At 35.8% G+C, this 16,465-nt stretch overlaps 1 protein-coding gene across 8 annotated transcripts in view; it reads right to left on the reverse strand.

Annotated features, from left to right (window-relative positions):
- Positions 1–1,132: 1,132 nt before the first annotated feature.
- Positions 1,133–16,465, reverse strand: part of ADGRL2 (adhesion G protein-coupled receptor L2) — a 189,009-nt gene continuing 173,676 nt past the window's right edge. For 4 of the 8 annotated variants that reach the window (XM_049616926.1, XM_049616925.1, XM_049616921.1 and 1 more), the window contains 5 exons: positions 13,779–13,870; positions 11,782–11,950; positions 9,031–9,159; positions 8,376–8,472; positions 1,133–3,167 (listed from right to left, as the gene is read on the reverse strand). In XM_049616926.1, the coding sequence (XP_049472883.1) occupies positions 2,413–3,167; positions 8,376–8,472; positions 9,031–9,159; positions 11,782–11,950; positions 13,779–13,870 (1,242 nt within the window). In that variant the 3' untranslated portion in view covers positions 1,133–2,412. Of the gene's footprint in view, positions 3,168–5,173; positions 6,305–6,536; positions 6,666–8,375; positions 8,473–9,030; positions 9,160–11,781; positions 11,951–13,778; positions 13,871–16,465 lie in introns of those variants that run through there. The other 4 variants (XM_049616922.1, XM_049616923.1, XM_049616920.1 and 1 more) reach the window with 2 other exon arrangements.

Genomic DNA, 16,465 nt, shown 5'->3' on the forward strand with positions numbered 1-16,465 from the left:
CATTTAGGTACCATGTCCTTATGTACTCGTTCACATCATACCAGTTTTAAGAACTGCCTGAAGAGAAAGAAATAGCACTAACTGAATAATGAATGCAACTTTTTTTGGGGGGTGGGTGGGTAATTCATTACTGAACCAGCCTGACGCTACTTGGCTTGTACAACTGGGAAGTATATATCCTGCAACACTGTATAGTTTGATAGGGAAAAGTGTATCAAAATAGAAAATTAAAACTTTTGATTATTTGATAATGCTTCTAAATAAAGTTTTGTAAACTCCTGAAGTAGTTTCGCCAAAGAGATAAAAATACCCTTCTCAGAGGATTGTCAAATCTGTTTGAATATCAACATAATTTCTTATAATCAATTTCCAACTCAAATATTAGCCAAATGTGGATACACTCCTCTGTGGTTACCCTATTATTAAAAGAATCCTTTATTAGTGTCTGCCTTACTGTGCCTGCATTTAGATCTATGAACATACACTTTTTCCCTCTCATTATTCTTTTTAAATTCAATAGGCATGACGAAGTGTGTCCACATAAAAAAAGAAAAAGTTACTTTTAACTTCGTGGAAGCACTTGAGAACCACTACCCTTTAGAAGAATTTGGTATAAATGCTTATGATGTAGACAGGAAAAATCTATTTGTTGAGATTCAATTATACGATTTTTGAACATTTTCATGATAACAAATATCGTCATTCGCAGCTGCCTGTAGGGAGAGCTATAATCCTCAAATCGTAAAAGTATGTTCACAGAATTTCTTCTCAATTCTGCTGAAAAATCAATGTTTTTTATGATGCCCAAATTCTATTGTAGAATTTCCAACCCTTCTTTATTTTTGTTTTAGGTCTGATGCAATGCAACAAGCAAAAGTACGTTCCGTGTGTTTGTCTTCTGAAACTCATCTGCCAGATTCTGTGCATGGGTAATGGGCAATTAGAAGACAAATGTATTCTTTACAGCACCTAGAACCATCAGGCAACTTAACTGTATTCTTTCTCATACCCATGGGTTAATATTATGAAAGGACCTATGCATGCCGTGGGGCAGTGGGGGTGGGGGGGAGGGGTAAGAAAGGACCAGTGTGTTAAAGCCAATCACGTATCATACATAAAAGTGCACGTTAACTACTTGAAAAAAATTCACATTTATTTACTGTCAAACCGTGTTAAACTTTACACTGGATATTAGTGATGGGCTCATTATTAACAGGTTTACACAAAGGGATGAAAAGAAAAGCAGAATTTTGCTGAAACAATTTACATTTCATTAGAACTTTATCATAAAATAAATTAATTACTAAATATAGGCAGAAGGAATATGGAAGAGTAACATTTAGGTTTTATTTTCTTTTTTAAAAAAGAAGAGGCACCTTTTGTTCACTAGGAAGTTTGTGAGAAGTGCCCAGTGCCCTCATTGCCCTCTGTTCAAGAATAAACAGAGGGGGAACACACACTCTTTTCTAGATTTCACCACATTTGTGCAAGGCATGGCGTAACTGGCTTCAAAGAGTTTTTTCCCCCCACAGAACACGCTCTTTTGGCAATAAGAAATTTAAATGTAAGAATAAAGACGGACTTGTCAAAGCAGAACACTGTGTACAGTGGAAAATAAGTGAAAATGGGTAGAACTTACCATGACAAAGTGTAAGAAAAAACATTTCATAACATATGTGCAACCAAGAGCTTTCCACAATATTTTCTTCAAACTCTTTAAAATTATTTTAATGACAATTATATTTCAGTTGGACACAAATGTATTTATTTTACCCTAGCAATAGAACAAAATATAATTTCTTTAGCCATTTTTCATGAGAATAGTTCATTGTACAGTTGAGGAAAGCATATGAAATAAGGCCTGTGGCTTGATTGCTAGTGGTTAAACATGTTTTCAATCTTTGCCTTAATGTAAAAGATTTGCAGTGAACCGCAAACAGACGCAGAATCTCTCTCCTGCTTTTCCAAGTCTTGTCAGGAACAGTAAGGTACAGTAAATTTGTCCCACAGGATTTTAAAGCCTACGTCTTGTATATAATACAATGCAGGCCCTACAAAAACGGTGCAGCCGTATTTACAAATTTAGTTCACAGACTGCTGCAGTAAAATGGCTGGAAAGTTTTGCTTTGCTTGCTTCACAATTTCTCTAAACAGCAGCAGAATCTTAAAATACCTGGTTGGCATCTCTTTTCTTTGTAACAAATAATCATTTTAGTATACTCTGTGTATATACAAAGTTTTTGTACGTTTTATAAAAATTCACAGAACTTCAAGGTTCAGTCCTCTTTTTACACTGGAGAACCACAGGTCAACAGGGCCATCTCTTCAGGCGGAGGCCAAGGGAGCTGCGCTGGGCCAGCGGAGTCTTCACGAATACTTGCGTGTGGCCCCTGGGATTCCTCAGCTGCACTGTTAAAGACTTGTTACCAGCTGCATTTGTCCTTCTCTAACGTCTCCTTCAGGGATACACCCTTCCTTGTTAATGGGGATGATGTAACCATCGCTGTTGCCCCTGCTGATCTGATAACACATCTGAAGCTGATGGCCAGCTCCAAGATTTGGCATGCTTTTGTAGTAAATGTCCTCGTTCTCACTCCTCCTGGAGGGAGAGAGGTCTTCTTCCACGTCGGGGCTGCTCTCTTGATAGGGAGAGTCTCTAAGATTGGGCATGCTTGTGTAGAGAGAGTCTCTGTTGGGGGACTGCAGGTGGTCCTCCGCCTCGGCCGTCAGCTGGGAGACGTAGCTGTCAGTCCCCTGGGGCTTCACCTTCTTCTGGGGCTGGTACAGAAGGGAGTGAGTCCGCTGAGGAATGAGCGGCGCCTCGAGCTCTTTGTGATGGAGCTCCAGCCCCGGGTTGTCGCTGTGCATGAAAGACGAAGCGTCGGCCACGATGGCGTCATCTTCGCTGCTGCTGCCTCCAATCACGGGCTTGACTGGTAGCGCGAGCTCGAGGTTGTGAGTCTTGCCGCCGCCCCGAAGGTTGTTGTGCACTAATTCTGAAATGATCATTTTCTCAAAAGCAGTATCATTCAGACTTAGTCCACAGTCCACGACTTGCACGCTGTCGTTATAGTCCCCCTTGCGCAGTGAGTAGCTGTTGTTAAAATTACCATTTAGCGGTAGAGTATCCATGGCACTTGTATCCCTGGCATTGTTCAGTGAATGTCCTGAAACGGAAAAGGGAGGGGGTTTCCGTTATTGCCTCTGTTCCTTCCCAGAGAGCCTTTACTTCTTTTGCACAAAACTTTTTAATGTCGTTCAGGACAAAGTTGTATTTGAAAGCTAACCCTCGAAAAGTGCCAGGCTTTCCCGCGTTCCCAACTGTAGACAGTTGCAACCCCTTAGATAATAGGAGAAAGTGTGAAAGAATACTACTATTTTTCCAGGGAGGGAAGACGGCATACGGAATATTACTTTATCAATTTGGGGGAGAGAGTAAGCAGTAAGTATTCATTGATTTTTTGGTCAAATCTCTCTGACACTCTCACAAAGAAGACTTCACTCCATGCCCTTGCATAGTTAATGCAAAGCAATTCATTAGTGACATTTACATTTTAAAGTACGAGACTATGGTTTGTAAAAATAAAATTAACAGAATTTGTCCTAAACAACACTAAATTAAAAAGGAATAAGTCACATACAAAAACCGAAGGCAAATGTACAACATAAACCCACATAACTGGCAAGCAACTTTTTAAACAACATTCTAACATTTCCTTTTTCTGGAGATGAAGTAAAAAAAAGAATGAAAAAAAATGGGACAGGTACAAAGAATTCATGTTAAACAAAGACAGCCACAGCCATCTCTCATACTGACTGGACCAGGGGCCCACAAGCACCATCCAACAACACGATAGACAGCAGGTGGAATGACTCACTTTGGACAACTCACATCATGTCTGTCTGCTCAGGCTATCTGGCCTAAGAGTAGCTGATATATAAAAGAAAGTAAAATGATTTATTGTAACATGATGAAGAATTTCTAAGCTTCTCAGCAACTTAGTCAGAGCAAGGGTTCAACAAATTAGATTACCAGCAATAGCAGCCTTTTACTTTTTCCTTTAATATTCATTATCTTGAGTTTTTGTTCTTTTGGCACTAAGACTCTCTCTAACAGCAATGGCCCCAGGCTCCTAATGGTCAAAGTTTGCCTGCAGCCCTGCAGTCTGCATCAGTCACAGTGACAGCACCGAATGAACCAGCAGAGTCTACTGTACGAGACTGGCCCACAGACACCATGGGCATGGAGGTTAAACGCAGAAATGTTGGAGGTTTCTTAAGTATGGGTCACAGAAATCAAACCAATAATAAATATTAACTATGGAATGGGAAAAGGGTGTCAGCCTTGGCTAATATAATTTTGTCTCTAAAGGAATGAAAGATTGGATACGTCTGCTGAAGATATGAGAAGAGGTTTAGGAGGAAAAAAAATATGGTAACATGCTCTCTTTGAATCAGAGTTGTATTTTCTACAGACACATAAACATGTAAACTAAGACATCACAGTGCTTTTCAGGCAAATGAAAATCAAAAGTTTCAGAGAAAATTAAATGGTCTGCACCATGGAAAGTTAGGTTATTCATTCTCAAAATCCTAGAGAAAAAAAAAAATCACTTGTTTACAGATAGGTCTGGAAAAAAAAAATGAAATGATGTTATTGAAATGAAACTGACCACTGTGAGGCTGCTGCATTGTATGCAAGGCTTGGAGGAGTCTAGGAAAAATTGAATTCTTGGAAAAAATAGGAAATTTCCCTTTTTTAGTGCTGACTCCGCTCTTAAAGCTGCAGATTATCCTAGAAAACTCAATTTCACGACCAATAAACATGTGGTAACTGTTCAATAAGTTCTCATTAGCAGAAACAGGAGAAAGTGTGTGTGTGTGGGGGGGTGTTTGTTGGTGACTCATATTGTCTGAGAAACTCTGATCCAACTTCTACATTTGAAAAACGGACACTGTAATTTTTATCCTGCGCCACGTATAACAAAAGGAAGTCATGATAGCATTTGTAAGGCTTCCTTTAGCTTGACTGACGCAATTTTCTAGCTTTCTCGACTCATGCATGTGCCACCATCTTTACTTAGAAAACATTTGGTGTTGTAAGTTACAGGCGACACACAGAGCACTTGTTAGCATTTGTTCCCTCCACAGAGGTTCAGTCTGGTCATTTTTTCTTTCTTTTTATCATTGCTTAATAAACATGAAAATATATACTGGCTAATCCAAAAGGTGTTTTCTATGATATACTGCAGATTTAAGCACATCTTTGACTGGTTTTGAAGAGGCAACTTTTTCTGCCCAAGTTCAGGTAATTCACTTGAAGACTTTCCACAGCCTGTAGCAAGATTACTGTGGGAATGCAGAAATGATAAGTCAATTATTAAGCATTCTGGTTGACAGCACCTCAGGCTTCAAAGAGCAAATTATTTCAGCATTGCGTATACTTAAGTATGGACAGCATTTGCTACAGACCTCTATTACTGACAAAAGGCAGTACAGATAGATGTACTGTTTGAATTTGGTAACACTTTAGTTGGAAATTGTGAACCACTTGCCCGCTGAGTCTACTTCATGACTGCTAGTTATGTTTTAATTGTGCCGGTTAAAAATCATGCTGAAAAAATTTACATTTGATAGGCAAAGTTAAGTTTGACTCCCATACTTGTCTCTCTGTAGGTTGCTAGAGGAAAGCATAAGGAAAGTAAGAAAAACAAGAGAATGAAAAGAGAAACCGCAGTTACGTTAAAAAAGAATTTCAAGTAAAGAAAAAACAAACAAACAAACGGAAACGAAGTTCTTTAATTTAGTGGCAAATACCAACCACAAATAAATATTAACATGCTAGCAGTAATTACGTGATAACTTTTACCAAAATCTTGAAAATTCTGTTAATATTAAATACAAATGCTTTTTTTTTTTTTTTAAAAGCTATTAGAAAACATAGTTATACAGGATGGGTTAGTGACAATCTCTCCCCCTCCCCCAATAAAAAACTATAGGTATAAACTGGCTAATATTAACTTTATTCTCAAAGTTTTTTTAAGAAAAAAAAAAACTCCCATAAAGCTGCACTATACTATAGTTTGGTTACATTGATAATGCTGGATGTAGTTTTCTATACCTAGGCATCCAAATTATCTTTATTAGCTAATTCATTCCAGAAGCAAATTCTGTCCGCAAGCTTTAGAGTAAACTAAACAGTATATTACATAGATAGGATACCTCTAAATGATATAAATCTTGAAGATGGGCTCTCGGACCATGTGATGTCAGTCCTGTAATAATATATTAAGATTTATGCCACCTGTGTTGAAAACATGGATAATTATTGGTAAATACCATCATGACTGAATTTTTACTATAATATAGTGCAGTTTTAGAAGCCTGGCATGGGCAATACAGTAATTCTTTTAAATTGAGAAATCAAAGAGGAAATAATAAATATGTGGCAACTTGAGTATACTAGAAAAAGGGTAAAGATCAGAGCTCTGTTTAGCAGCAAAGAAAGGTAGTTTTATTCGTAAGTATAAGCACACCTGGTGAGTTAAATACAGGAGCTGAAGGGGCATTACATACAACTGTTTCAGCGAGCAATGTGTTATAGGGGTTGTTAGTGCCGTGGGGTCGAAGAAGAGGGTTTGTTAGTAGGTAATTGCCAGTCATTCCTAAAGCAAAGAAACAGAAAAAAAAAAAAGTACATCAGTTCTCTTATTTTTCGTGTTATAGTTGCAGTAAAGTACTTTTTGTATTCATCAAGGGTAGTGGACAAGCTGGCAACGGATAATCTGCTGAAATTTTCTGACTGTATTTGAACTACTAATTTGAAGGAGAAAGGGGAGAGGGAAGTTAAATTTCAGTAATTCACAGGTGCTTTCTAAGTCCCCCAAGTAAACACCTGCTGAGGATGACATTTACTAATTTATACAAAATCACTTTTAAACAAAAATGGCAATTAAATGCACAGAGATCAACATTATGTTTCAAGATGTTACTGCTTAATATTAAAAACCTAACCACTGAGGCCCAGAAGAGGGAATCTCAAACTTCCAGAATTTACAGGTGTGGGATTATCCCTCATGAAAACATCTGTGTTAATACCAACTTTGACACAAGCAGGAGGAAAAACAACTTTCACAAACAAATAAAAAAGTAGGACACGTTGCACAAAGCTTCTCTTAGTAAATGCAAGAGCACACACATGCCGAGGGGGAAGAAGGAGGCTGTGTACATAATGAATTATTAGATCATTCACAAACTCCATATCGTGAGAATTTTCATTCTGTAATCTTATTTGCCAGGTTTCAAAAATGAATCATTGAATAATTCATTTCCTTTTTGATAGTCATCTTAACAGAACTAGGTAAAACATCAGAGCAATGCAATAAACACACATTTCACTCACTCTTAATTGACAAATTACAAACCTTTCAATACTTATCAAATATACGTTTTGCATAGCTAATGTAATTTGGCAAAAAAATGTTTTAAAATTCAAGTTGGTTTTGATGTCATACATACTCCTTTTTTTCATTTTAAACCAGAATCTCATCAGAACAATGTCAACAGTGAAAAATGTCTTTAATATCTGTGATAATATATAGCACGTTATGTTACAAATCAGTACATCAAGACAAATTAGCTGGATCAATTACCTCTTTAAGGATATATACAATAATGTGATTTTTCATACCAAATTCAAACTTACTAAGCTTGCATTCAGGATTATGTGTTTATATATGCACTTGTGTCTTTAGTATTTTATTTGCCAGCTTATTTTAAGTTAGGAATTATATTGATTATATGATAAGTTTCAAGCCGTAAAGACACTAAAACTAGTAATTCAAATAGAAAAAATTGCTTTGGGATTCTCGTGTACTTAACTGTTTGTTTATGAAGACTTACTGTAAAGGTTTTTGATACTGATTTTGTACTTTCTGAAAGAAGTGTAAAATAAAATAATTTTACAAATAAGAATTTTCACTGCAAAATTGGCACTGTTTAATGTGAAGAGTAGTTATTCTAATTACGTTAATGTTTTAAAAAGAAAACTTTCATAAATGCCTCAGAAAGGATGAATTTGTGTTCATTAAAGGAAAACAGTTTAATCTGTGGCAAAGTATGTTCTTAGCAATTACTTTCTCCAGGCTCATTCTGTTAACGTGGACTTTGAAAGTATACTTTTTGCATTACAGTACTGAACAAGATGAATTTATATGTACTTTCATAAAGGATAAAAGTTGACTCAACAGGTTTAAGAGCTTGTGATGTAAACCTATTTTGAGAGGAAAAAATATCAGTGTTTTCTCTGAAATTCTTGTAAATTGGCAAAAGGTACAAAATTTATATTGTAAACTCAAATTTTCCTAGTAACTGACCTTGATTAAGTGTTGACGTGCTATTGATGTCACCTGAGATAAAAGAAGATTCAGACTGTTTTCTCACAGTGTCATTCCACATCCTTCTTATACGACTCTATTAATATAAAATAGCAAGACATATGTTATGTTAGTTTCCCCAAGCTCACCTTAAAGACACACAAAGATCTACCCTAAACAATCTGTGTAGGATTATCTGGTGGCCTTTAAAAAGAAATGTGTGTGGATTCTGGTCTAAAACTAAGGAAGTCTATACTGCTTTGTTGCTTTTGTACTAAAGAATATTTAATCTTCCACTCCTAAAAAGTTTTACTTTTAATGGCCTTTTTAAAAAAGAGGAGATGATTGATTATTCAACACATGTTTATTGAGTGCCCACTGTGAGAGAGCACTATGGCTATAGAACTTTCGAATATCCCCAAAATGATGATAGACTTCTAAAAGAAGGATGCACTCTCAAAAATGGATGTTCACACCTCAAGAAACACCTTGAAGAAATACTTAGGAAGAAATTAAAACCAAAGTACTAAAAATGTAAGTATTTGCTACCTAGATCATTATAACGAGGAGACAATTAGTGCATCTGAACAGAACATGTCTCAGTAGGCTTTCTATAAAGAAGGTTAATTAAAGACACTGTCAAATTCTTTGTTACCTGTGTGCCAGAGGAGTAGCGAGCGCTGGTTCTGGTGGTCGATGCCTTCACTGAACTGTGGGGGCTCTCAGTTGGGAGGCCGCCGCAGCAATAGGAGTGTCTGAAGCACTTGCCGTATTCTTTGCGTACCTGCGTTGAAGAACCACAAGACCGAGAGATTAATACAAATATACTTGCCCCTCTTTTCTCTAAATGTGCAGTGGAGACGACTGAGAGGAGTAAGTTCCACTAACACTTCTCAGTGGAGAAAATACAATGAATGTACAAAACCAAGTTCAACTGAAATGGCTGACACAGCAATAAGAAAAATATCTCTGTCTACCAGACTGGCTAGGAGGACCTTCTAAATGTGATGTAATATGTAGAAATGCTTTATGCCTTATTATTATACAAGTGTTATTTATATACATACATATATATACATATATAAAATATTTTAAAGCTTTAGTCTATCTACATACTTAGTAACCCCAGTTTTATATTTCATAATATGACAAAAAATTAGTACTTTCCTCGCTTAATTACATTTAACCACACATAATTCAGTCATTTAAAGTTTATACGCTTCATGTTCTTTTACGTAGGTCAATACATAAACTTCTTTTACTGGATTGCATAGTTTTGCGGGTAACCTCTTTATAATGACAAGACTACTTTGGCACAAGAATAAAGAAAAAAAAAGTACTTTGATACATATGCTATTAATTAGGATGGAATGTTTTCTTCATTTTCTGATGTGTCTAGCTTTAACATTTAGTGTAGAGAGTCTAAGATGCCTATTCACTTCATTAGCACACAAGGGAACTATTTATGCAATTTCCATTCACATTAATGAGATACCCATGTAATTTCCCTTTTCCCCTGAAGCTTGGATATATGAATAGATGGAAAAGCTGTTAGGCCTGAAGAAAATTTAAAGTGAACTTTAAAAAGTAAAGTCCAAACAACTGCTAAATACTAGGGCCCCACCTAGAGAGGTGGTACAGAATTGGTGGGGGGGAGTGGAGAAGAGGGCTGGATTCTGTGCAGCTCTCCTGGCATATGAACAAGTTTTTCTCGGGCTTAGAGCCAGAATGAAATCAGAACAGACGAGGAGGAGAAGCTGCCTAAGAAATTATTTTCTAGTGGGTTGCAAAAACACTAAAAACACTTTTCCCTCCTCAGAGTTCTATGTTCTGTATCTGCCTACAAAGACCATGACTTTGACACTTATTCCTTGAAGAATTGGAGAATTAAAGTTACTAGACGACCTTTTAAATCTAAGTGCGCTTGCATTTTCATCCTCTTAGCTTTATTTAACGACACCTATCAGAACAAATAACAATGGAGTTGAACTTCCAAAGCATTTTCTTCGCCCAAATATGCTCACTCGAGCAGTAAGAGGTGTGATTTTAACTAAATCATTTTATGTCATATTCTTAACCATTCATCCTGGCAGCACCCAACAGGACATATCCCAGACTAAGTAGAATGTGTTCAAAAGAAGTGCAACACAATGTTTCCAAAACATAATTGTTAATTAAAAAAGCACAGCAGAATCTCTTTGTTCAATCAATCTGCACACCTCTCTGAGGAAATAATGACCACCTCAGTCTTTCTCTGCCAAATTTATGCTTTATGTCAAACACATTTGGAAGAAATTATGGTATGTGATCACATACACGCATACAAAATGCTCACTTGTGTAAGAAATAGTAAAAGCCACGATAATTACAACGTTATACCTGTATAAAGTTTAGAAAATTAAAGTTCAGGGTTATTAAAAACACCTGATACCTCAGAAAAAAATGTCTTCTACATTTAATGGCTATTAACTGCTCTGAAACGCGGCATGACCAAGACAATGGCAATCAAAATGGCATTTTATCCAAATAATACCCTCCAACGTTGGTTTTGCCTAATGCCTATATTGCTGTGAATGCGCGTGATCTGTCAGTACTGCAGATGCCACTGTCATTATCTCAAAATTACAGCTTCCTCAACAACTGATGGAAGTGACAACACTATCATCTTGTCAGGACTGAAAACATAATCGTTTTTGCTTTCACAATTCTATTTCTCTGTTCAATTTAGTGACCAACTAGTAATAACAGAATAAAAAGACTATATTAGATACGCAGACAGAGAAAGGATGATACCTAGTTAAATGGAGGCTAAGCTATTCTCTTAGTTTACATGTTCGTGCAAATGTTTCATCTTTAACTTTCGTTTTTGAATCATTTTTGCTGACTCCACTTTTAACAGAAAATCAGGACAAAATAATAAGACGTGAGATATTAAATTACCGGGTTTTAGATCTTTCACAACTACTCAAAAGGTAACACTAATATTAATTGTTTGCACGTCTGGTGCTTTTAAAATCAAGGTCACTTATCCTTATGCTCAATTTCATTTTGGACCGCTGCACTCCCTTCATCGAGCAAAGCATGAGACTACTTAACCTTTTTGTTTTCTCGTACACCCCTTGCACGAAGAGCATTTTTGTAGACCCCACTAGTAACGAAGAACTCTTAAACTAGTTTAGTGTCTGGTTTATAATATTCCCAAAACGAGATCCAAAAGATGATTGGGATTGACATATTTTATCTATGAAGCCTGCATTTCCAGACATGCATTACAACCAACTGGAGATTAAAAATGTGATTCTATTTGGTAATCTGCCAGCTATAAAACTGTACAACCTTCTCTATTTCACCTATTAATTTCTAGCCAAAGAACAAGCCGGCAGAGCTCCGAAGTGTCTTCACTTACTTTCTTTTGGAGAGCACAGTGAAAGATGAAAATGAACACTCCCTGGAAAGCATTAAAGATGGTGAAGAGATATGCCATCACAATAGTCTCCTCATTAATAAAAAGCAACCCAAATGACCAGGTTAGGCCAAGAAGACACAGAAGAGCAAAAGCGCCAAGCACCCAAGACCTGAAAAAATAGAGCGAATTTTATTAACAAGTCCAATGAGAGAACAACACGTATCACACTTAAATATTCACATATCAGTAGTAGCAGTTGACTTTCTCTATGTTCACATTCAAACTCAACAGCATTTTGGCTTTAACCTTTCATTGATTAGAGAAAGAACAATAGCATTTAGTACTGCAGCCTCCAGAGAAAACAGCGACAGCAGGTATGACCTTTTCTCACTCCAGCATTAACAAAGTATCAAAACTATATTAAAATACAAGGTGTAACACATCCCCCCTGACTTTATTGACTTTTATGTGCATCTTAGTAAAAGGAATTAAGGAGTCCTTAATTAGCTTACTCCTATATTCTTATTCCTGTGGTGTACTCATGACACTGAATAATGTGACACATACAGAAAGGTTAAATGGCAGATAATCACTGAACACCTAAACTGCAAATTCTAATAAACTAATCTTAGGTGAACCTAAGGTTTTATAACTAAAGCATGAAGAAGCCTAGCTGAAATGGGACAAAAATATGAGAACAATTTCAAAATAAAATAATTTTGGAGAGATTTCATCATGAATAGCTTAAGGAGAAAAGAACTGTAGAAAATAGGACGGAATGAAAAGGATTTAAAGTCAGTGCATTCCATGTCTAACTAATGATCTTACTTGATAAATGGCTTATTATCTTCATAGCTAGAAAGCATTATAAGCAGAAAAGAGAAACAAAATTATTAGACAGAATTAAAATAGAAAGTAATAAGAAAGCATTTATATATTTTATAAATTAGTCAAAATTAAGAAAGTCAAAATGCAGAGGCAAGCAATTAAAAAATAAAGGCATATTATAGTTTAAAAATACTATAGCAAATTAGATATTCCAAAATAATTATAAAAATTAAGGGCAATTCATGATATTGACGGATTTGTAAAAAATATAAATCATGCCATAAATTTGTTAAGGTAGGGTTCTATCTTACCCAGGTAAGTCCGTATTATAGTAGCCATCACAAACACGGTAATTACTGGTGGAGATGAGAAGACAGAAAGAGGAAAAGGAAGAAAAGAGAGAGATGCTAAAGATTAGCTCTCTCTCTTACCATGCAACATGCAATGAAGCTGGCACTGACCTATCTAAAACATCTAATTGTTTTTTTTTAAATTGCCCTTACTATAGATCTGCCATTTTTTACATTAAAAATATATCTTTCACAATCCCATTATAACCAACTTGAATAATACCTCCTCCAATTTTAAATTAACTCACATTTAAAAGATAACTCTTAAAATGCTTCCATGAATGACTTAATGAGTCAACAGCTATCAATTTTTTTAATTAGATAGCATTTTCCATGGATAGGACATTGTAGTTTTTGTTCAATATTGAAATAAAGTAAACATTTCTTTAATTGCCATGAAAACAACAGATAATCTCCAAGTTAACAACAGTAATAGAAAAAATTATTTTAGGGAAACGGGATTAGAAGTAGAAACCGCTCAGAATCCTTAAATCAGGAAAGCCATTTAACAAAACAAACAATATAATCATATCAGCCATGCAAACAGGAACTGCATTTTAAATTCAAATGAAATTGCTACAGTGATATGGAATTTCCACAAAGCTACCGAAACAATTTCTTGGCTCTAGATGAAGACAGAAATTATTATCTAATTTTTGACCAATGTCCGTGACATGGTCAACGTAAGGCTCGACCCTGATCAGTAAAACATCATTCTGAATAATTTCTACAGTTGATAGAAGGTATTCATGTATTCTCTGTGGAGAATATCTTTCACTTAGTTTGTCAAGCACTAGAATTAAAATACCAAATACTTACTTAATGTTTTCCAACCTGCTAGAATCTGGTTTCAAAGTGTTTGAGTGCTTCACCATTTTGCATAATGTGATCACCAGGAAGATAATATTTAGCTGTTATAACAAATAAAGAATTAGACACCATAACCGAAGAGTAAAAAATGAATCCGTTTTTGCAAATACACTTAATGAGTTAATGCAGTTAAGTGTCAATGACACGAGTGCATGGTGGACACTGACTCCATTTTACAGGCAATGATCCGGTTGAATCCCCCCCCAAAAGAAATACTCTGGCTATGTATGATCGATTTTTTAATAGATCGTTTGACATGAAATCGCAACCTCATTAAATCAGCATCATGTGGTGACGACTAAATAAATTAGAAAACCTAAATTAGTTTCTTTAGCTAGAGGTACTCCAGGGCCTAAAAGCCATCTAATGGAAACACTGAAGTGAATTCTTTAGAAGGGGCATTTACATCATATCATGTAGCTTCTAAGAATTGCTGGACTTGGGGCCCTAAGATGCAGCTGAGAGTCTAGCTTTTGATTTTGACTGATTAAATGAGGACAGTAACATTTGCACAATCTCTTTATAAGGTCATTGTGAGGATCAAATGAAAGAAAACATGGAAAATGATGAAAGAATACCCGTTAGTTATATAAAGTAAGATAAACTTTTAAAATAGGTATATATTTGCTATTTAACTGTTAAAAGCCATCAGTCCTTTTTTCCTTATGCCTCTCTGTTGTATGGACGTAGGTAAATTCTGAAGAAAGGCTATTTTGAGTCCCTCTAAACAGTGTTAGAGTCCCTCCAAACACTGAGCTGTGCAGAGAAATCGAAATGCAAACAAAAGCAAACTGGGGAAGATGGAACCTGACAGGGAAGGAAGGCTTGGGAGGTCAACATGAGCGAACTCAGAAGAATAGACATGTTTTGACTGAGAGAGATAAGGGTTTGTAATTTGCATTTGCTTCTACAGAAACCTGGAAGAACGCTGGACAGAGAGAAGGCAGCTCCATTCTTATGCTCCAAAAATAGAACTTAAAAGCTTGATCACTCCTGGATTTGACATTTTATTCACTTCAGATTATTACTTTTAGAAAGACAAAACAAAGTTATATATTTGTGAGCTTTACTTGGCTTACAGAGAGTGCAAGCAAGCCCAAATGGAGTATTCAGAAAAGGACAAACAGGGACAAAAGCAATTTCTTGGTGGTAAACACTCAATATAATTTTGTGATAATAACATGATCATTTTTACTGAGTCACAACACCATCTGATAAAGTGATAACATTATTTTACTCATTCATCACTACTTCTGATTTTATCATTAGGAAAAAATTACATAGGCCAATAAATAAAATTTCCAAGCCCTTCCTAATGATGAGTTTAGGAACAGAGTGAAGGCTTTAATCTAAGCTGTTTATCACTCATTTTGTCAACTGTGCCTTATTATTTCCTTTAGAAGTAGAATTTCCTCTTAAGGGATAAAATGAGGTTAATGGGCATAATTTGCAAGTGTTGGCAGATAGCATTCTATCGTTTCATGTTAATTACTTAACATTAACAAAAGAAGGACAAAAGAAGCTCTCTGTTTAAAAACTATTTAAAAATTAATTTATTAAAATACTTGTCTAGAGAAAAAGCAAACCCATTTGTAGAAACATTTTTCTACCTTTATATTCTGACGATTATTCCAGTTGGTCACGATATAAGCAAATGGCTTGCATTTTCACGGGCAATTCATTCAACAAATATTTATTGACCCTACTGCTCCACACAAGAATGTGCTTACTGTATTGTGGTTAAGACACATTTTCTTCCTTTGAGAAATTAGGGAGATCCTTTTGGTAGTACGGTAAATATCTGATTTAGTTTCTAAAGAATGATGGTACAGTATATCTCTAATTTTTTTAAAGGCAAAATCAACAGTGTTTTTACTCTTTGATTTTATGCAAGAGTACATCTTCACTAGTAAAAGTAGAGAATAGTTACAAATAAGAATGCTACGTACCCTAAAAACAAACAAACCAGACCCCAAACAAACACAAAAATGTATGCAACTCTTAGGAAAGAGTTGCAGATTCAGAGTTAAAATCCTTTAAATCTCTCAACCCTTCTTTTTGAATGTCCTCATAGAAACACTGATTTCTTTCACCCCATAATTCTGCACCCGGTGCTGTTTCATCCCTCTTCCTTTTCTTACACAATTTCCTGAAGCACACAGGGCCCCAGTTTGATGTTCATCACTTTCTAAGCATGTTAATTATTCCCTCAGGAATAAAATAATAGTAGTAGTAGCAGTTAGTAGTAGTACATGGCAGGAAGGAAAAAAAAGCTACCCACTATAATGCATAAATTAGAAAAAAAAAAAAGAATGTGAATGTGAAAAGATGTGGATGTATAAAGGATTGCTATTAAAGGAAAACGAGTAGAAAATGTGAAATCTTGAGGATGAACACATCCCAACATATTTTTCAATGAAGACAATTAGACAAAAATCTGTTATTTAAGAAGTAACACATTTTCCAGTAACACTGGAAATGAAAATGAAATCTACCTATAAAAAATGGAATTAAAGCTTAAATGTGATACAAAGCAGGGTGCCTGGGTGGTTCAGTTGGTTGAGCATCTGACTTCAGCTAACGTCATGAATCTCAGTCCCCCCTCTCTGCCCTCCCCTGCCTGTGCTCTCTCTCTC

Source organism: Panthera uncia (assembly GCF_023721935.1).
Source record: "Panthera uncia isolate 11264 chromosome C1 unlocalized genomic scaffold, Puncia_PCG_1.0 HiC_scaffold_4, whole genome shotgun sequence".
In the NCBI taxonomy this organism is placed as follows: domain Eukaryota; kingdom Metazoa; phylum Chordata; class Mammalia; order Carnivora; family Felidae; genus Panthera; species Panthera uncia.